The sequence below is a fragment of the Rattus norvegicus genome, chromosome 2 (assembly GCF_021556685.1).
Source record: "Rattus norvegicus strain SHRSP/BbbUtx chromosome 2, alternate assembly SHRSP_T2T, whole genome shotgun sequence".
NCBI lineage: Eukaryota > Metazoa > Chordata > Mammalia > Rodentia > Muridae > Rattus > Rattus norvegicus.
Window position 1 is genome coordinate 220,472,165 of NC_141535.1, and position 21,844 is coordinate 220,494,008.

The 21,844-nt window shown below is 44.7% G+C and overlaps 1 protein-coding gene across 3 annotated transcripts in view; it reads right to left on the reverse strand.

Moving 5' to 3' along the window:
- Window positions 1–21,844, reverse strand: part of Egf (epidermal growth factor) — a 78,953-nt gene that overhangs the window by 49,370 nt on the left and 7,739 nt on the right. For all 3 annotated transcript variants that reach the window (NM_012842.2, XM_087616358.1, XM_087616359.1), the window contains 4 exon segments: window positions 9,643–9,845; window positions 10,518–10,745; window positions 11,130–11,311; window positions 13,366–13,565. In NM_012842.2, the coding sequence (NP_036974.2) occupies window positions 9,643–9,845; window positions 10,518–10,745; window positions 11,130–11,311; window positions 13,366–13,565 (813 nt within the window).

Below are 21,844 nucleotides of genomic sequence, written 5' to 3' on the forward strand. Positions count from 1 at the left end.
TCAGAAATTAAGATATAAGCAAAATTATGGAGTGGGGATGTAGTTCTTGCCTAACTTGCAGAAAACCCTGGGTTTAATCTTCAGCACAGCACACACTGGGTAGAGCAGTGTAGACCTATAATCCACACTCAGAAGGTGGAGGCCAGAGAGAAGCTGAAGTTCATCTTCAGTTATGTAGTAAGTTTGAAGCCAGCCTGGTGTACAAATCCTTGTCAAAAAGAAAGGAAGGAAGGAAGAAAGGAAGAAAGAAGGAAGGAAGAAAGACAGGAAGAAGGGGAGGAAGAAGGAGGAGGAGGGAATTAACTGTTAAGCAAAGTTAAAAATAAAATGTCTCAAATAAAAGTGAGTGAATAAAATTAGAAGTATATAGCTATTGGAAACAAAATGCAGTCATTTCAATTTTAAAAATCAAAGCATAGAGCACGTTAAGTTTTGTGACTTCACACACGAATACTATAATCCAGAGGAGTCTGCATCGGCCTCTTCAAGGCACCAAAATGCCACCACTTCCCTACGGTAGACAGAAGGAGTCTATGATTCCTATCAATACTCCCTATAAACATCTTTATAGTTGCCCAGTGTGGTAGAGAATTGTAGGGTTGAGCCATGACAACCAAGTTCTGTTTCTGTCTTTTACAACAAATCCCTTTATAGCTTTGACCTTCTATTCCTAATCCACGAAATAGAGTTGTTGAAATAGATACTCTCCGACACCCCTCTCTCTTTATTTTAAATTTATTTTTGAAGTGCCAAGGATCAGACTCAGGGCTTTGTAACACTAGACGAGTGCTCTACCCCCGAACTACACCCCCAGGTCATTTTCGTCCCCTCCCCAAACAGGGTCTTGCTCTGTAATCCAACCCAACCTCAGATGTTCAGTCCTCACACTCAGTCTCCTGAGTGTTGGGATGATGGGTGTGAACCACAACACCCAGCTCTTCTTTTAGAAAAAAGTTATGGTTCTAAAATGAATTAATTGTTGATAGTAATTCTTCAAATTTATACCTCAAAGATGTCAAACTTGATGACTGCTTAATATATGGTAATTTAAAAAAATCAAACTGATTGACAAAGAAAACATTGCTCTGTAGGGTAGAGATATGGTATGCTGGATTTTATTCTCATTCCCTATTGACTATCACGCTTTTTTTTTTTTTTTTTTTTTTCCGGAGCTGGGGACCGAACCCAGGGCCTTGCGCTTCCTAGGCAAGGGCTCTACCACTGAGCTAAATCCCCAGCCCCTGACTATCACGCTTTTTATTTCTATTCTATTGAACCATCACCATCCTTACAGTTATGTATATGTATTTTAGCTATATGTTTTTAATCGATGAGTGTCTGGGAGTAATCCATACACTCTACTCACTGCTTCAGTAGAACCTGGAGTAGCGCCTTTCACAGTGTGTCCAGCAGGTGGTCGCGGCACCTGCACCCCTGCTTGGTTTGCCCTTGAATTCCCAGTCAACCTTACTGATAGACCTGAGAACCTGACAGCTCTCCTCTGCCCACTGCTGGTGGCTTCCAGTGATATTCAGTATTTAGCATAAGCCTCTCCCCGATGCTAAACACAGGTGGGAAAATGATCAGCGTTCTCTGGCTGTGCTGATTGCACGACCCGAATTGAGACGCTAAACACTTGAAAGGTCATTTCAGGAAGCTGCCAAACACAGGGTCGAGAGTCGTATTTTTGTTTAATCTTCTTAAGCCGCCATTCTTTAGCTTCCAAATCAGCCAAAGCTAACACTCAAAATATTGCTGCTGTCCTCAGGTAACACCCCTTCACGGAGCCTGGCAGAAGGTTTACCTACCCTTCCAGATCAACAGAAGCTCCTGACGGTGGTGTTTAATGTCCACAGAAATTACTAGCTACCTGCCAAGCACACGGGCTGAGGTGAGCTGTCCTCCAGCTCAGTAAGTCACATTGTTCCTGGCCCACTTCTCAGCAGGGCACATGGGGTTCCCTAGCCTGTGCCCCCAACCCCAACATGCTTCAAGCATTCACCCCACAAGAAAGCCTTTCTAGTCTTTGTTCAGTTCATTTATCCTAATGATTCTCTTTTTTTTTTTTTTTTTTTTTTTTGGTAGCAGGGTTTCTCTGTGCAGCCACTACCACCCAACCCTAATGATTCTTATAACTAAGTACTTGGCATCCCCTAAATATTTAGCACATATCAATTGAAGTTAGAGTACCATTTTATAAAGTAAATTATGATACTTAATGTTCAGAACAAACCCTCAGAATACTTCCGGAAAATATTATTATTTTGCCGATAAAGAATTGGAATTTGTTGGGGTTGGGGACTTAGCTCAGTGGTAGAGCGCTTGCCTAGGAAGCACAAGGCCCTGGGTTCGGTCCCCAGCTCCGAAAAAAAGAACAAAAAAAAAAAAAAGAATTGGAATTTGTTAAAGATCAAATAAGTGTAGAATTGAGACTCAGCCTCAGGCCTTCTGAATGCAGACTATGCTTTTTATCACGTCTATGTGGACTCTGTGTGTGTGTGTGTGTGTGTGTGTGTGTGTGTGTGTGTGGTGTGTGTGTGTGTGTGTGTGTGTGTGTATGCCTGTGTACATATGTACTTAAAATGTTACAGTGCATTGAATCTTTGTAAAACCTATGATTACATTTTGATTCACTTGTTTACTGCCTTTCTTTCTTGTTGGTGAGTTCACATATGTAACCTCCTCAAAGATTCCCCAAAGTGTCTAGTATACATTTGGGGGGTGGGGAAGGGGGTTCTCTGTGAATGCACACACACACACACACACACACACACACACACACACACACAAGAAATAAAGAATTGCCATTTTGTACTACTGGAATTTTAAACTGTGGTTTAAAAACAAAATGAAACAAATCACCTGGACAGGATTTGGCTATTTTTATCCTCCTGGATTCCTTTAAGAATTAGAACGCAAGGGCTGGGGATTTAGCTCAGTGGTAGAGCGCTTACCTAGGAAGCGCAAGGCCCTGGGTTCGGTCCCCAGCTCCGAAAAAAAGAACCAAAAAAAAAAAAAAAAAAAAAAAAAGAGTTTATAAAAGGTGCTTTGGGTGATCCTGGGAATTAACTCTTCCTTCTGCAAACATGTATATCAAGGGAAAGCATCAAATTTTAAATTTGAATTTCCTATACTAGCTCCTTGGGGCAATACTTTATTTGATACAGAAAGATTCCTCTGGGTATAAGAATTCTGGCAGATAAATAGTAAGCAGTGTTAGAGTGGATGGCTTCACTCTGAGCTCTTGATTTAAGAAAATGGCACTAGTGTCATAGGTACGAATCAGCAGCTTCTAAAGGCATTGTGCACAGGGCAGACTGGAAGTTTTATAGATGATAGACCAAGTTGGCAATGTCTGACCGGGAGCTGGCCCCTGTGTGTCCATGAATTGGTACAATAGGAGGGGTGCAGTGCCACCTGCAGTCTTATCCGTGAAGTGTTCTGTGAAAAATACTGGCTCTTAGCAGGCTCCTGGGGCTAACGCTCCACTTCTGGGAGTGGACAAGGGAGACAAACACGCTACGTGACACCAATGTCTCAATGTGGAAAATTCAGAAAGTGGACAGCTCTCCGGACAAACACATGACAAGGAAAAGCCACAGGTCAAAGAATGATCAGAGACCCCGTCAGCAGGCATGCGGGAACCAGCAAGGTACAAGCGCTCACAGCAAACAGGGAGCCATAAAGATAGAAAGTATTTCAAAAGGCTTTCAAATGGCAACCATTTGGCAGCCGGAGAACCTGTACTGTGAGGCCGGCTTTGCCTGAGGCAGTGCTTTGCTTGACCAGGGGCATGGATCTTTGACCCTCCCTAAGATATGACAGTAGCTTTGAAGGATAGAACAAACCCCATTTTATTTAAAATGCCCACAAATAGTAGCTTACAGAATTAAAGGCAGTCAGTGGTATTTTGTGTGTGAAGTGACTGTAAAAACCTTTCACACCATTTGGATGACAGGTTCCCCTGCTGGCCAGTGACTATGCTTTTGAGACTCATAATCTCAAAGCTCGAATATACATCTAAGGAAGACACAGTAATAATAATGATAATAAAATTAGGCCTTTTACAAAATAACACCAGCGAGCAGTCAAAGCGCAAAGTTGTTAGGAATTCTCATTGATACACAATGGATAGTGTGCACGTCAAAGTTCCCACAGTGGGTTTAGTGTAATACTATAGGATCTGGGCAGTGGGAGAGCTGGCTTACTAGTTTAACTGGGCCAACACGAATGTAAGTTAAATTCTTTGTTTCAAGTCACCTAGAAGAGAGGAGCTCAGAGGGGTGGGGTATGAGAAGGATTTGTGTGTGTGTGTGTGTGTGTGTGTGTGTGTGTGTGTGTGTGTGTGCTTAAACTGCCAAAAAGGGGAAATGTTAACTCTGGGGTCTCTTAGGGGTGAATGGCTAGATGTCGATGTGGCAGTTAACAGGTTTTCCCAAAACAGTTCACAGAAACCTGTGCTATGAAATAAATGACCAATGGACCGAGGGGATGCACAGTGTCAATCAGCCTGAGTTCAAATCCAACCCCACTACACTGAAAAGCCGATGAGATGTGTTTTTAGTCTCTAAAACACTACTCAAATCACACCCTTTATCCATATAGTTATCACGAAGTTTGATGACATAATCTAGGGAAAGGCCCCAAGTAGAATTCTAGGGACACTCACGGAGCAGGCCGGCTGCTCTGAGGCACGAAGTCAGTGTTCTTAGATACCTACGCCTATCTTTAAAAAATGGCTCCTGATTTAGAGGCGAGCATGACAAGGGTGGGGCGGGGCAGTGCTTACATTTGCTTTTCCAACACTTGTTTGGAGTACAATGAAGAGCTGTACTTCCTGTCTCCATTGCTAAGGACGCTTAGAGAGACTGGCAATGACAGCTAGACAGGCTGGGTGCCACGGGATTGGAGAACTTCTCCAAGAACACACTCTCTGCAAATCTATCCTCAGAACTCTGAGGTGCAGCCACTAAGTTGGTCGGGAAAGGTGTTCCTGAAGGCAGTGGTGTGGAGCTGTTTCTCCAAGGATAAGAAGAGGGAAGAGGGAGGGGGAGGGCAGAGGAGGGAGGGGATGGGAGAAGGGAGAGGAGTGAAAGAAGGGAGGGGAAAGGGGAAGAGGAGGGAAGAAAGGAAGCCCTCCTCTGGAAGAATGTCAAATCTTTGAGGCTGTCTGGGGCAGGGAATGAAATACACCATGGTAGAAAATGAAGTTGGCTTGTAAGACACAAAGCCATGAAGTGCGCAGAGCGGGCAGTGAGGAGACTGCATTCATTGCTGGGAGTTGTCAAAGGTTTTAACTGAGGTGGGACAAGGTCAGGTCCTCACCTGTGGAGACTGTTGGTCCCTGCAGCCTAGGCAATGGAGGTAGGTACCTACCTTTCTAGGGAACAGTGAAAATGGGGAGCTGTGGAAGCGGGCACAAGGTTTGCTGATAGGTGAGGTATAGGGGAGGAGCTGTTAGAATCTGGAGGTTGGGGCATCAAGCAGGGAGGAAGGAGCAACTCCTGGATTTCTGGTCTGAGAGATGGGGTAAGTACTGATCCCTTTCACTGAGCTAAAGACAAGGAGAGAGGGAGGTCAAAGTTCACAGGTCAGTTATTTCCTTTGGAGCAAAGACATCCAGAAAGGACGCTGAGAAGGCAGAAATGAAAGACTCGGTGAAGATGTCCTGCAACCAAACACATGCATCTACTGTCTGTGATGCAGAGTTCTGTCCTTGCAGGATGCACAGAGCGAGTGAGGAAAGAGCTCAGAAACTCTCCAGCCAGACCATCCGAAGCGGCAGGCTTTTCCACCTCCTACCCAGAATGCGAAGGCAGTAGCATAAGTAAAGTCAGCCTGTCTTAGCACAGGAACCACAGCATAGACCAGCGTGTCGCTTTGCTTCCATGAGTGACATCTCTGCCTGGGTCCGAGTCTTCACAGGGTTGCTCCCTTTGGGATATTATGGGTAAGTCCCAGGTGGTTTGAATCTATCTATCTACCCTGCAGCTTTCCTTTACAATTTAAAGTTTGCAATTTAAAGTTTGTCTAGAGCTCAAAAGTGGGTGTGCACTAGAAAGAACAGATTTAAGTCATGGACTGATACAAAAGAAATGGAGTGGGAAAACGCTACAAGCGCAGTGGTCCCTAGTGCGTCTAACCACAGGCAACGTCCACTTGAGGAAAATCAGCCTGCTTCAACAACCTGTGGAACCCAGCATCTCAGAGTTATTTGACCTTGGAAGGGTCTTGCCAGAGCGCACATACAAATAGCCCGTTAGATTCCACAGAACTTATAGCGCATCCTCCATAAGGAACGGCCATCGTCAAGAAGTAAGTTCATGGGCATTCTTCTTTGCCTCAAGTATTCATGTTTCATACAAAAAATGACGCCAGCTAGGATACTTAATTTTTCCCTCACTGAAGTAGCTTCACGACCACATGCCTTCTCAACTCAGCTGGAGCAGACCACTCTCAGGGAAGCTCTAATCACAGACAAGCCTACAGAAGGAACTCAGCAGTCTCCAGAGAACTGTGTCTTTATGGTTAAAAGGTTATCTGGCCCATTGAGGGCCTGATCAAAGTAATATGGTTATTTTTCTCCCTCGGGGAAACAATGATATATTTCATATGTTTTGTCTCACACATAAAATCAATAAGTACTGGTCTTCCCATGTCCCAGATGAAGAAGTCCTGCTCTGTGATGCCTTAAAAACAATTTAAACTCGTTAATGATGGTCAACGTAGCAATGCTCTTGAAATCCACAGGTGCCTTGCACATGGGTTATGTATGAAGGTCACACCTAGGTCAAGGACTGGAGCTAATGCCCAGTGCCAGCCACACCTCAGATACGAGGCTTTTCTGTTTTTGCGTGGGCCTTGCCTTTCCAACCAAGGTCTACTGTTGCCATGTGGTTTGAGGCTGCTCTTCGGTAAATCTTCTGAACTTCATGCTTTCAATGACCTTACTTGAATCCTTATCAAAAGTGCTGACCAGGGGCTGGGGATTTAGCTCAGTGGTAGAGCGCTTACCTAGGAAGTGCAAGGCCCTGGGTTCGGTCCCCAGCTCCGAAAAAAAGAACCAAAAAAAAAAAAAAAAAAAAAAAGTGCTGACCAAGGGCCAGGGATTCTGGGATGCTATGCTTATGGCAAAGAGAACTTAATCTGAAGTATTGAACAGAAGTTCCCCGCGAATCCATATATTGCAAGCTAAGAACTGAGAAAAGGCCAGTAGGCATTAACTAGCTGTCTAGTCATCAAAACGTCACTCCAAGTCTTCAACGTCAGAACTAGGACACACATACAATTATTCCAACTGTCCTTCTCACAGTGCTGCTTGAGGGACCAGTACAGTCACAAAGGCTCCACGGGCACATGGAGGAAGATGGCGGTGACGGCCAACAACCATAACTGTTACTTAATGAATGAGAATACTTAACTGAAATCACTAAGACTAATGACCACCTCCTCAACGCGGCTGTTCTGTTTACTGCAGAGCATCAGGGAGCCCCCAACAGTGAGACGCAGCCAAAGGCTTCCCATAAGAAGAATCTTTGGCAGTCTTTGGGGTTCACGTCATTCACCCGGGGACTGTTTTCAGTTTTTATTTTACGAAGTCGCCGCCAGGTTGTTGCAATCTAAGGCGCTACTACGGCTCGCAGATAATTCCTTACTACCGCCTCTGCTTCATGAATTGAGATCAGGAGTTAAAAACTTCTTTGCCTAGGAGCCAAGTATTTTAGTCTTTGCAGCTCTTCACATCCTCCGTCGGAAGCATTGCCGCTACAGAAGTTTGACTTTCTAGCTCAGTTTAAGGCCAAATTAAAAAAAAAAAAAAAAAAAAAAGATTCTCACTGTCCGTTTGGGTAACAAATAGCAAAGGTTGCCCCGCCCCCTTGATGCCAGCCTCCCTCTCAGGAGCCACGAGTCAAGTGCAGCTCTGTGGTTCCCTGTAGGAGCCACGCCCAAACACGAAGATGGGCTACACACCGAGTGCAGCACAGATCAAAAAGTCCATAACACTTCAACACTATCAACAAACCCTAACGGCCTTCGCTAGGAAGGATGCGTGCGGCACATCCACTGCGCACTGACCCGCGCGGCTATTTGGGAATAAAACTAAGCGTGTTTAGAAACTTCCTTAAAATGTTTGCATGAGGAGGAGAGTGGAGGAGGGGCCCGGTTGGAAGAGTAGGAGTAGGAGGGGCCCAAGAAAGGGCAATGGAGATGAGTTTGATTGAAGCACATGTGTGAAGAGCTCATCACAAAACACAGTAATTTGTGTTAATAAATATAAGAGGCAAAACTTTCACTTGAATATGAGATGGCAGTGTATCGTGTTTTATGTGGCAGATTACACACTGAACTAGCTAACACGCAGACACACACACACATACTTACACGCGCGCACACACACACACAGATGCATACACACGCACACAGTTTGAAACATGCAACCCCAGCAATTAGATGCTAAAATGTTCAATGAACAACTACTGCGCTTGGAAGTTGAAATTTGAGTCTGTGACTTGATTTAGCCAATTAGTCATTAATTTGGCTAACATTATTTAAAACTTACAATTATATGTCGCAGTTACAGTGGCCAAAAATACACAGCAGTAAGCCGTATGATTTAGCTATGTGTTCCCTCATGGCACACAGAAACAGGCAGGAAGGAAAACAGAAAGGAAAGCAAGCTAATGCATAATTACACCTGATAATAAATCCAATGATCAGGAGGCGAGGGAGCACTCACTGGGAAGGGGGAGGTGAGGGAGCACTCACTGGGAAGGGGGAGGTGAGGGAGCACTCAGAGGGAGGTGGGGGAGCACTCACTGGGGAAGGGGGAGGTGAGGGAGCACTCACTGGGGAAGGGGGAGGTGAAGGAGCACTTACTGGGAAGGTGGAGGTGAGGGAGCACTCAGAGGGAGGTGAGGGAGCACTCACTGGGAAGCAGGAGGTGAGGGAGCACTCACTGGGAAGCAGGAAGTGAGGGAGCACTCTCTCAGAATGCAATCTGAGAGCAAGAGGGGCACTCAGGCACTCTCCCTCAGACCAGGCAGAAGAATTTAATAAAACCTAAAGGCAGGAGCAGCAGGGGCTCTCTGAGGACCCGAAGGGCAACTTTCCTCAGTTCTCAGGTAAGGGTGAGGACCCTAAAGCAAGTCGGTTAAACATCGCAGGCCTGATCCGTGCTGAGTTTCAACCCGAATGACAAGGAAAGCCTTGAGGATTTCAAGCAGGGGAGTGGACGGATCAGATTTGTTATTTAAAGGCAAGAAGCAGGAAACAGTTCAGGTAGTGACCAATTACTATAATGGGCCAGGCAGGACAGACCGACCGACGGACTGTTGATGAATATGGCGTAGCAGAGAGAGAACTGCACATTTGAGATGAACTTAGGAGTAGAATGGAAGGAATTTGGTGGGGAAAATGGAGACCACCAGACCTCCCCCGCCCCCAATATTGAGACAGTTGGGCAGAAGGCAAAGGCTGATAGATATGTTTTTCTTTCTTTGATCTGCCTTATGGCAGGACTATGTTTTAGCTAAGAACTGATGGAGGTTGAATAAATAATTACCCTCCTACACACCATACTTGCTAATCTAGCTTGAGCCGGCACATAAGAAGTGAATACACGCCAGGTAGCCAGCGACTCACCAGAGGCCTGAGCACGGTTCTCTGTCCCGGGCTGTGCATGTAGGTGCACGACTCTCAGTTCTCTTGGCGGCACAGAGGCTGGATCGAGGTTAACTCGAACCACATTCTTCCCAGTGTGTTTGTCGGCTATCCAAATCGCCTTCTCTTTCAGTGCTGAGTATAAGATCTTGTCACCGAAAATGGCCATAGTAAGCAAATCGTGCCTAAAAAAAAACAACCGGAAAGAAAAGGGGGTAGGCTGAGGGAGGGTTAGATAACGGGACACGTATGACTTGAGTTTTTAAAGCCGAATCTCCCCACATGAATTTTGCTTGTTTGAACTGTAGTCGCTTTGTCTTCATTTCTCACATTGGTTTAGAAAAACGTATTAGGTTTAAAACTTGGCTTATGTCTCCGTATTCGGAACTACTAGAGTTAAATGTTTACTTCCACTTGATTCCTGATCCAAGTGTGATTAAAAACGGAGAGGAAACCAGGAGTCAGCTGTGGGTGGAGTGCTGGTTTTGATAGCTTCGCACCAGGCTAGGTTTTCCTTTCTCTACAAGCAAGTCTCACGAGAGACAGCGCTTCACAAACGACTTGGACAACGAAGAAAGCCCCATAACTGCGATCAACCTGCGAGAGCTTATCCTAGGCTACTCGTGTTGCTAGGTATTGTTTGCATATATTTTACTTAATCTTCACAAAGACGCCAACGAGCAGGTACTGTCACCAGAACCAGGTTAGAGAAAACCTAAATCAGGAGACATGAGCAAAGTCACTCACCGGAAATTAATTGGTGACTGTGTGTAAGCATGTATACCCCGACAGTTGACAAGAGTAAAGTTAATTTGTTACACTCATTTCTTTTGCAGCACATCAAAAGCTGAACCTACCGTGCTTGATGTCTGATATGATGGATGGAGCCACCGTCATAGTCACAGGAGTGAATGTAACCGTGGCTTCCTTCTCTACTGTCCTGAGCCCAGAAGAGCCTTTTGTCCAGGATATCCAGAATCAGCACTGATATCCTCTCTGGTGCCTCCAGCAGTGTTTTTACATCCATACCCCCGAGATCTGCTCTGTGAAGGTTGCCAGTCACCACTGAAGACCAAAATATCAACCTGGGGATGAACACATCACGCACAACCATAATTGAATGAACAGCCACTAAAGTGGGGGGCTCTCGGGGATCCCACCTCTGGTGCCTGCCCAGGGCAGTCTGACTGCTTTGAATGAGAATTCAAATATATGTATATATTTCCTATTGGAAATGCCGTGTGATTTCAAGTGTGAAGGAAAACTAAGCTTTTATAACAGAACATCAGGCAGGGAGAACTGTCTAGAGTCCCAATCCAGCCATTTGTTTTGGGGGGAAATGGTGTCTGTGTATAGCCAGAGACGTGCATCTCGCTCAGGAGTCCTTTCAAGTAATACAGTGTACAAATCTTGGTGAGATTTGAAGCTCATTTAAATCTCCTTCAAAACAAAACAAGATGGATTTTTACCTCTCTGTTGGATCCACTAATATATTTGCAGGACGTTTTAAGGAACTCAGAAGAACACGGGAATTGTTCCCATTCATATCTGTTACTGTGATGACTCCCTTCCATCGGTCCGTCCGGAGAATCTCCCCATCTATCCAGTTTATGGCCAGCCCAGAAACATTCTTATCCACCTTGCACACTGTCTGCAAAACCAATTTTCAACATTATGAATATTTACAGTTGACAATGAAATTGCCACTTTATCGCACACGTCAGGTCTGCCATTTTAGCATATGCCATTTAAATGCATTTCCTGCATCTTTTAAACGATGAAACAGTCAAGAGTGATTTCATTTTGATTCAACAACAGTACACCCCTCCTTGTGAACGGGCTATTTATATCATAAGCTTTGAAACCCAGATCTATCCCGTGTACTACTGAAATTAGAAGGTCGGCCACAGTATATTTTTCACAAGTTTTTTTTTTTTTAATGCTTAAAACGGTTTTTAAAATTCCATTTGTTGATGGTATCTTAACATGAATTCAGTTTTAGGTCTTTCCAAACTCTGGTAAAATTCTACTCGGGTTTTGAGCAGAATTATGGAGTGGAAATCCTACCCGACCCCCTTTGAAAGAGGAACTCAGGTACTCCAAGCTGGCCTCAAACTGTTTCAGTCCTTGAGGATGGCCTTGATCTCCAGACCCTCCTGCCCTTGTCTCTTGAGTGATGTGGATATATACCTAAAACCCAGGGTTTTATGTGTGCCCGGCAAACATTCTGGTGGCTGAACTATAGCCACCGTCTCTGGAAGCAGCTTTGCTATGAAACCTCATGTTTTTCTGCCTACCCTTCTACCGTCAAGTGCTTTTCTTCTTCCAGATCTCAATGACACCCGAGAAGCAGCCTGGGGCTTGGATTGTGCAAGGTAGGAGGAAGCCTTGGTTTTTACGCTCACAGGTTCCTGTGGGGTCTTAACCCTACCACCGTGGTTACACTCCCTTCAGGACATCGGCAAGCTAGGAGCTGGGTAGATCTCGTGCTGAGCTGCCCAGCCAAACGCTTAAACGCTCTTGTGTTCTCACATGAACGCTTCCTTTAAATTGCTTTCATGTTCAGTGTGTGCAGTTCAGAGTGTGCTGTTTTCTAAGTTTTAACCATGGAAGGGGTGATGGTAGTGTAATGGTGAGTTATTAGGCCCCAGGCCAATCCTTTCCTATGGGCTTGATCATAAATCCACAACTGCTTATGCTCTTTTTCCTCGGTTGGTGACGGGGGTGGGGGTAGGGTGGGGGGTGGGCTCCAAATTCTTAGAGCACATGGCTGGAGAGTATGGAAGACCGGAACTTGTTAAAGTGAGGCTAGCCAGTATTAGAGACGAGCTAAAACAGATTAGCACCTAATTGAAGCTTTTAGGAATAATTGGTTGGAGAGAGGTTTAGTTTGGAGGAGAAATAAAAAAACCCAAACACTGAGCACTTTGTGCTAGGAATAAATGTTCGAGGTCCCACTAATCACCTGCTCTCTGTAATCCATCCCCTGGGACACCCTCCTGGGACTCACTGCTGAGCTCTACCAGATCAAGAGAGAGATTAAGGGTCTTTTGTATGAACTTGAAATACAATACTTTTTATCTATCCTTGGCCTCCGTTTTTTTCCCCCCAGAGTACAAATACTTTGAGAATACAAAGCCAACTTTTTTGGGGGGTACTGTTGGCATTCTCCCCCCTACACGAGAAGAAAAATGCGATAAAACAGCCTTTCTTGGCTCAGGCACTAATGACTCTTGAAGTTAGACAGTGCCTCACTATGGGGCACCGGATGTCCGTAGCATCTTCATCCTCCTATCCTATTTACTCGTGACAACCAAAGAGGACAGCTGTCAAATATCCACAGAGGGAGAAAACCGTCGGAGGTACAAAATGCAAATGAAGTCTTCATGGCAACTGACTTAACAAAATCAGATGTTTCCAAGATTATACCTATTTTCCCATGTCCTTTCGTTAGAGGCTTACACATGTCTATCTGTAAGCTTGATCGGTGGCATCGCACCACATGCGCATATCAAATGCCTACAGTTAACACCCGCACCTTTGAACCGTGGTGTAATTTTATGTATCTCTCTGTCCAAGTACTGAATACTGTCCAGAGAACTCTGACCTTAGACAAATTATCTACACATTATAAATTCAGTATGTCACTTTTGTCAGATGTTTGTATAAATTCTTCACATACCATGGGGGATAATGGTACTTTACCTCTTGTCCTGACCCATTAAAGAAAACTCTTTGCAAAAGTTGTCTTTCTAAATCCACCCAATAGAGTCTCTCTTCCTTGTAATGAAAATCCATGACCACTGAGACGCCGGCATCCACCACCAATTGCTGGTGATTTGTTCCATCTGTGTTAATCCGAAAGATGCTGTTTCCTTGTAAGAAAATCAGGAACCTGGGAGGACCTGATGGGGGAGGGGGAGAAAGAAACCACGGTACAAATATTCAGTGATATTTAATATGATATACATAAAATGCTTCCCATGGCAATGAATATATGCAGAAGTAACTTAACTTTTTAGTCTCATATTTTAAATAAAAACTGTTCTATACAGAATAAGGGACTCTTGCCTAGTCCCATAAACCGTTGTCTTTATAGGTGGATTAAAAGAAATGTACATCGCCAGTCATGAAAAAAAATTAATTCTTTAAAGAGAATATATGTTCTTCTAATGTACGTTTGATATACATTATCAAGAAACAAGGTAAGTTTTCCTATCAGAAAAAAAAAAAAGGTCTGTATGAACATTGAATTTAGTTGTGTAAACTGGGAATAAAATTGCTACATTAATTTCTTTGGGTTGCTGTGACCAAAATGCCTGATCGATTTGCTTTGAATCAGAGTTTAAGAGCGTCAAACTCCTTGTAGTGGGGAGAGAAGGCTGGAATATCATGGCAGCAAAAGTCGTGGAGAAGGATGCTCACATCATAGTGGACCAGAAAGCAGGAAGAGGAACAGAACAAGATACTGACTCCAACCCCGGTTATCTGCTTTGGCCAGCCAGGCCATACCTGCTAAGGTTCCATAGTCCCCCAAATACCATGGCACTTCAGGTCTGAGTGCTCAAAGCATAAGCCCACGGGGAACATTCCAGATTCATACCACAACAATTACAAATACTGTTGTGGAAATAGATGCTCTTTCTTCACGCTTCATCTGGTGGCCAAAGCCACCACTTTCTGACACAGAACAGGGTGGAGGGTGGCGGGGGCAGCGGGGGTGTGGGGGGTCTGAAGTGGGAGCAGTGATGAGAGGTTTGAATGCTAGCTTCCACACGTCAGGAAAGATTTCGACAGTGGAGAAACGTCAGCACGACTTGAGCTATGAGGGAAGACTCCTGAGACAACGGCTTCTTGCGGTCAGAAGATACCATGAGGAGAAACAGCAAACGGGCACTCGGCTGGGTATCCAGACAGGACCAATAGGGGAAAGAGGACTCAGAGGTCCTATAAAATACCCAAGCTGACGTCCGTTTAATGAACTTCCAGCATTAGGCTTGTCCCACTCTGAGTGTCTAAAGCTCTTGGGTGCCCTTTCTCACAGTCTCCCATCTTCCCCATCATTCAATTCTTTGTTCATGCCAAGGAGCAAACTCAGCGTCCCCCCTAGACAACTGCTGATAATCTCTGTTACAGACAGGCTACATTATCCACAAAACCCAGGATAGCAAGTTAAACCTGAATTCCTCATACAGACTGAAATTCTCTAATCTAAAATCCCGACATTCCAAAGGCTTCAAAAACCCCAGACCCTGATCATCGGTATGACGTCACAAGCAGGAAGTGCCAGACCCGATTGTGTAGGTAGACTGAACACTTGGTGTGGTATCACTTTTTAGACTTGGGTGCTAGTCTCAGTAAGGTTCATCATATATGTGCAAATATTTCAAAATCCAAAAGAAGCAGAAACATTCCTGGGCCCCAGGCACTTGGAGTGTAAGAGCTATCCAAATGTTACACATATTCACACTCAAAAGGTTATTCTCTTTTCATCTGGAATTAATTTCAGCAGGCTTCTTGAACTTTTTTGTCTACCAGCCCTTAGCAGTAGACCTCCCTGGTTTCCGCAGTGCCTTGCTGAGCCCTAACCAATGCTTGGAGTCCTTTCTTACTTAGATCCCGGCCACCTTCTACTCTGACACCTCATATCTCACTATCTGCATGGGAACCCAACCCCTTCTTCAGAAACCTCAGCATGAATTACCGGATGAGTTTGTCCTTAACCTGCTGAAGTAAATCAGGTAATTTACTATAATTTCCTAGGTTCCTTGTTCTCTTCCGACCAGAAGAGAACAGGTTGCTACCACCTTGTATGTAGAAAAATGGCGGAACTCCTGAGGAGGCTCAGAGAGCAATTCTTGATACCTTTCTTGTTGACCTTAGTTTATTCTGTTTGAATAGTAAGCTTTTATCCTGTGATGGAATTTAATAAATGACTTTGTTGTTCTAAGGATTAAACGTGACAGATTAGCAGGCTCTCACTGTGGAGCTGGGGGTCTAAAGCTAGAAAACATTAAGTCCATTTCAGTAAACACATAACAGTAGCGGTACAGGAGGGATGAAGAAGTATCACATCGGGAGAATGTTAATAGGCATCGCTACAGCTGTCTAATAAAATGGACTCAAGCCTCTTCCCTCATCTGAACAGAGGGGAACGGTCCATGCTTGGTTACCACCAAGGCTTGTAAAAGCCCCAAGACACCGTCAGAGACATGGAAGGGCCCTGACTGAGAGACACGTGGCTTTGTATAACGGTGAGGTTTTTGTTTTCATCTTGGTTGGGTTAAGAAATACCCCAGAGGTAAGCGAACCACTCCTGGCTGAGCCTGTGTGGCCATTTACTGAGACAGCTAGGTCAGCCGTCTCTAACAATCAACGGATGAGACTCACAACAGAGGTAGAGAAAGCAGAAAATGGGGCCCACTTGGTGTAAGTGAGTCAGTAGGGTTGCATCACTGAGAACTGTGGAACCCAGGCCTCTTCCTCTATTGCTATTTCTGCTTCCCGCCAGCTGAGAGGGAGAGAATGTTTTCGCTACAATGATGCTCTGCCTAAGAGTGGATCTTAAAACACACAGCCAAGCAAGTACAGACTGGAAACTCTGAACCTATGACCAGAATAAGTCCTTTCTTCTGAAGAGCTATTCTGGACGCAGCAACGCAAAACCTCACTGACATACCTGCCTTCCCATGCTTGCTAGCAAGGCTCTCTGAGCATCTTCCAGAATTTCTCCTGCTATGGGACTATTTGAGTAAGGAAAAGTGAAACCACACACAAGAAGACACTTCATTAATGATGGAGGGTACACATCAGGAAGTTTCTGCTGTGCATTCCTCCAGCCCAAGCTGTGCCTCATAGATTTGTGCCACTGGTCAGTGGGAAGCCAGGGACCAGAATGTGGGCATAACTTGTTTTATAGAGGAAAGGCAGCCCAAGCTCAGAGCTAATAACTTGTGAACCACAAAGGGATACAGGGCCCTAGATCTATTGACAAGAGTCTTCTTGTTCTTATATAGCATGACTTTTCTTTTAAGAAAATAATAATTTGGGGCTGGAGAGATGGCTCAGAGGTCAAGAGCACTGTCTGTTCTTCCAGAGGTCCTGAGTTCAAATCCCAGTAACCACATGATGGCTCACAACCATCTGTAGTGAGGTCTGGGTGTCCTCTTCTGGCCTGCAGGCATGCATGCAGGTAGAACATTGTATACATAATAAATAAATCTTTGAAAAAAATTATTTATCGAACACATATGATTGATTAACACATTAACACATAATGATTAATTTTTGTTGCATTGATACATGGATGCAATCAATACAACCTTATGTTTTTGTTTGTTATGTAAACATAGAGAGCTTACAGGTTAAAAAGCACAGAGGATGTTCTAACCACCTTAATATTCCTCACCCCAGATTATAGTCCGACTCTGCACATAATTGGCACTCATAAAACTCTTTGAGTGAATTAATTAATCAAGTAATTAATTAATCAAGAAACAGGGGCTGGAGAAATAGCTCAGTGGTTATGAGTACCGGTTGCTCTCCCAGAGGATCTGGGTTCAGTTCCAAGCACACATAGCAGTTCACAACAGTCTATAACTCCAGGTTGGGGGCCTCTGTGGACACAGAGGATGTCACACACACACACACACACACACACACACACACACACACACAAATAAAATAAACTTTAAAGTAAAAAAGTCCAGAAATAATTGTATTTTATGTATTTGCCCAGAATTTTACCAGTAGGCACAGAGAGTCATAGACCTACTAAGTTCATACAGGCACAGTTCAGGTTATGGCAGTTGTTTTAACGACAATACAATAAGAGCAGATTTTCACATCATGTTCTTATTTATCTTCATATGATGCCATGGACCAGACAGATTAGATACTGTATGGTTAGTTCTGTCAACTTCAGCTCAGTTAGGGTCTCCTGGGAAGAGAGAGCCTCGGTTAAAGCATTGTTTCCACCGAATTACCCTATGGCCTTATTTGTGGGGAATTTTCTTAATTGATGATGGATGCGGGAGCCCTCAGCCCATTGTGGGCAGTGCCACTCCGGGCAGGCAGAGCTTCGCTATATAAGAAAGTAATCTGGTGTGTGGTGCACACCTTTGAGCCCAGCACTCAGGAGGCAGAAGCAGGCGATCTTTGTTCTAGGTCAGCCTGGTCTACAAAGCAAGTTCCAGGACAGACGGGGTTCTGCTACCCCATCTCAGAAAAACAAACAAACAGAAAAGCCCACAGTGCCGTAAGAAGAAAGTGCATAGAAAAAATGAATCACTTTTCTAAGGAACGAAACCAATGAGAATCCCCAATTTCTCAACCTTTGGGTTGATAGATTAACTTTAGGGACCAGAACAGAGTCCAAAGAGGCATGGAGCATTTTGAACAGAGGCCCTGTGGCACAGCCGAGAGACAAAAGGCCAATTAGGACTGAAGTGGGGAACAGACAAACCATCTCACATCCCCTGTGCGTCTGTGGGACTGACGCGCGGCTGAGTGGGAGGGGGCTTGACAGTTTTCTGTTCACTTTGGAGGCTTTTGAAGCATTAGTGGATCAAGGAGCCAGCCGAACTGTCTCACTAGATTAACACAAAAGGTGGCTGATGCTGCCCCCTGTCACCACCACAGGGTTCCTGGGACAAAGGAGGTGAAGAGTGAACTAAGTGCTGGACTTTCAGGATTCAGCCACACAGTAAGAACTTGGAATAGCGGGCAGCAATAAGAAAGCCTGCCACCTACTGGGGATACTGAGCCTAGCAACCACTTAAATCCCCACAGCTCCCAGGGTGACGACTTGAGGAAGAGTCTAGCTTGGTTAGTATAAAGTGCAGAACAGTTTTATATTACGCTGAGACCACCCGGGCTCCCTTTTTACAGCCATGGTTCTTACATGGGTACCAAGAGACTTTAACAATCATTGTTTTCATCTCGTCTTACTCATGAAGAGCAGAATCAAGGTGGGCTGAATGTAGGATCCATGTGACTCAGGAATAATGCTGACGCTGCGAGGTTTGAGTCTAAGTCTCAGTTCTGCAGAGAACTTTCTGGGGTTCAATCTTACTTCCCCAAAATGAATGGGGTTACCACCTGAGACCTGAGAAGTGACAAAAAATATTATCACTGCCCAAACCAGTCACAGCCAGTTCCTGCCAACCCCTAACCATGCCCACAGTCAAGGGACTCGGGTTTGCTTTCGGTCTTCTGGGCCATAATCAAAACCGGCAGTCTCTGCAAGGTAAACCTTCCTTTTCAGCTGGATTTCTCAGTCATTAAGGCATTAAAGTCTTTAACACATGTTAATGTCCCGAGGACTGGTGGAGACTAGCAGAAGAGAAAGGCAATATTTTAATTATCTGGGGAGTAGCACTTTTTGTTGTTCCATCAATTGGATGGCACTACATAAGTGGCTGAAGTGGCCGTCGCCCCTGTTGTTCAGAAGACACAGACGTTTGGAGCAGCTGCCTGGACACAGATCCCAAGGTCAACACCCAGTTGATTCAATATACTAAGGCAAGGCTTTTCCATTACAGATCCTAGCTTCTACACATCAGGCTGCATTGCCGATCCCAACCCGAATGAACCAGGAACCGTTACTGTCTGGCATGCCATAGTTCAGAAGTGCCAAGAACTCCCTGCAGGAGATGCTTTCGTGCATTTTCCTTGCAAGGCTGCTTTCTTCACCTCTGTGTGCCAAGAGCTACTGATGAAGGAGGACCCTTTAAGTAAGTTCCCGCAATTGCATCACTTGGAAACTGTCTATTTAATTCAGTGTACGATAGATTGCAGTTCACGAGGAATGCATGCTTTGCATGCGTTGGCTCCCTGCTCTTTTTCCCATCTTGAAAAGTGCAGTGAAGCACCTTAAAAATCCCTGCTTCCCTTGTCTGATTTCTTTCTACACTGTCCTTAGGACCGAGGGTTGTCCTCTTACCCTGGAGGAGGCCATTCAGGAAGAGCTGCAGTGGACGAGTGAGCTCCCCGGAGACGGCTCACCGTCTTGCTCTGGTGAGGCACTGACCTAGAGACTTCGTCCTAGGATAGCTTCTTATAACTGATGTGCTTTCTCTTCTTTGAGTTGCCATACTCATTAGCATTGTTCTAGGTGCCACCCGACAGTTACCTGGTAATAGTCAGGTAGGCCTGGGTTGCTATAAAAGGGGCTGTTTGATCTCTCCTCACTCGCTCTGCCCCTTCCAACTCACTCCTCTCCCTGACCTCTTTCTCCTTTTCTCCCTCTCTCCCCTTCCCCTTCCCCTCTCTCTCCTGGCCAACCTCAGCCTCTCCTTCTCTCTCAATCTCTGTCTCTGTCTCTGTCTCTCTCTCTGTCTCTGTCTCTCTCTCCCTCTCTTCCTTCCTCCCTCCCTCCCAACTGTCTTTCTCTGTCTCTGTTCCCTTCTCAACTCCCCTTCCCATAGTCCTAAAAAAAACTCTATTCTAAACTGTACCCATCATATGGCTGGTACCTCAGGGGGAAGGAAAGCCTCAGCATGGGCCCAGTGAGGCACCCCTCCTACCTCATCATACCACTCTCTATAAAGCATATCTTGCTCTTTTTATAAAACACAGCAATACTCCTCACTTATTTGACTTGGCATGAATGGACACCAGGAGACCCTCACTGCCTATATATCTTGGTATGATTACTTCCTTCATGATAGCCTACACTATTGGGCAAATTTTCCACAGATCAACATGAAGATGAACTTTCATGAATTAATGCTGTTTAGATGAATTAGTGACTTTATAGAATTCCTGATTTAATTAAAATAATTTTCAGAAGACAGTTTAAGGAATTGGTTTTAGTTGTTTTGCCAGAAGATGTAATAAAGTTAGAATAAAGAATAGAATGTGTCCTCTCCTCATAGAATAGTTAAGTACAGGCTGTATAGTAAGAAATACAGTGAGCTGTCATAATTTGGACTAAGAAGAGAAATAGGACAGAAATAGGGACAGATCTGTGATCCAGGACAAGCATTCATTCTAGGTCAGGTCCAAGGATGAAGCCACAGGTGTGCACTATGATAAAGCAAGGCCACGTGAAACTGTTGCTTTGAACTTATAATGAGCTTATAGAATGAAACACTGCTTTGGACTTACTATCAACATCCTTCTGTAACTCCCCTTTTGTGTAACATTTTTTTCTATGAGATAATTTTTTCTTACATAGAGAATTTTTTTGTCTAAAAAGCTGAAAACATTAATAAAAATTTGGGTATAGTTCTTTCTGCTTCACCCAGAATACGTGTGCCTGTGACTTACTTCTTTCTTTCTTCCTTCCTTCCTTCCTTCCTTCCTTCCTTCCTTCCTTCCTTTCTTCCTTCCTTCCTCCCTTCTTTTCTTTTCCTTTTTCTTCTCTTTTCTCTGGCTCTAGAAAAGTTAATGAACTCCTAGTCTCTCACCTGACCAGAGAGGCCCCCCAAAGAGAAAAGAGCCCAAGTAACTAAGTTTCTTTTCTTATTCCCCTGTTGCTATCAGCAGGAGTTGATTGACATCAGAGAAGGGGGTGGGAAGGGGAGGGAGAGGGAGAGAGAGAGGTTGTCAGAATCCATCAGCTTCTGCTTCTGGCCCTCAGAACAGTAAGAGAGAGTGAAAGACTAGAGAGGTCTTCAGCCTTTGACCTTCCTCAGTACCTGACCCGATTGAGGCTGGCTCCAGCATTATCCCAAGATCACCTCTAGAAAGTCCTCTTTGCAGTGAGGCTAAGACAGAGGGATCGGCTAAGAGTTCAAGTCTAGCCAAGGCTGCATAACAGAAAGAGGAGGGAAGAGAGATAAGAAAACAGGGGTGGAAGAAGGGAGGGGAGAGGGAGGGAGGGAAGAAGAAAGGAAGGAAAGGAGAGAGGGAAGGAGGGAAGGAGGGGGAAGGGAAAGAGGGAGGGAGGAGGGGAGGGAAGGAGGGAGGAAGGAAGGGAGGCCAGCTCATTTTGTATGTGAAGGTAACACTCGAGGACTCCAGGAATTAAGGCATGGATTGGTTTGGAGTATATAGTTCAATGGGAGGCCAATGTTTGAAGCCCACCAGCCTCCCCCAAGAGATAAGAACAACTTACAATTGATCCTGCCAAATGTAATATATTCAAACTGAAGCTTGAAAGAAGCAATGATTTCTCCCCAAGGACCAAACCATTCCTCCTCAAAACAGGAGATTCCAGTCTACCAGGGTCAATGAGAAC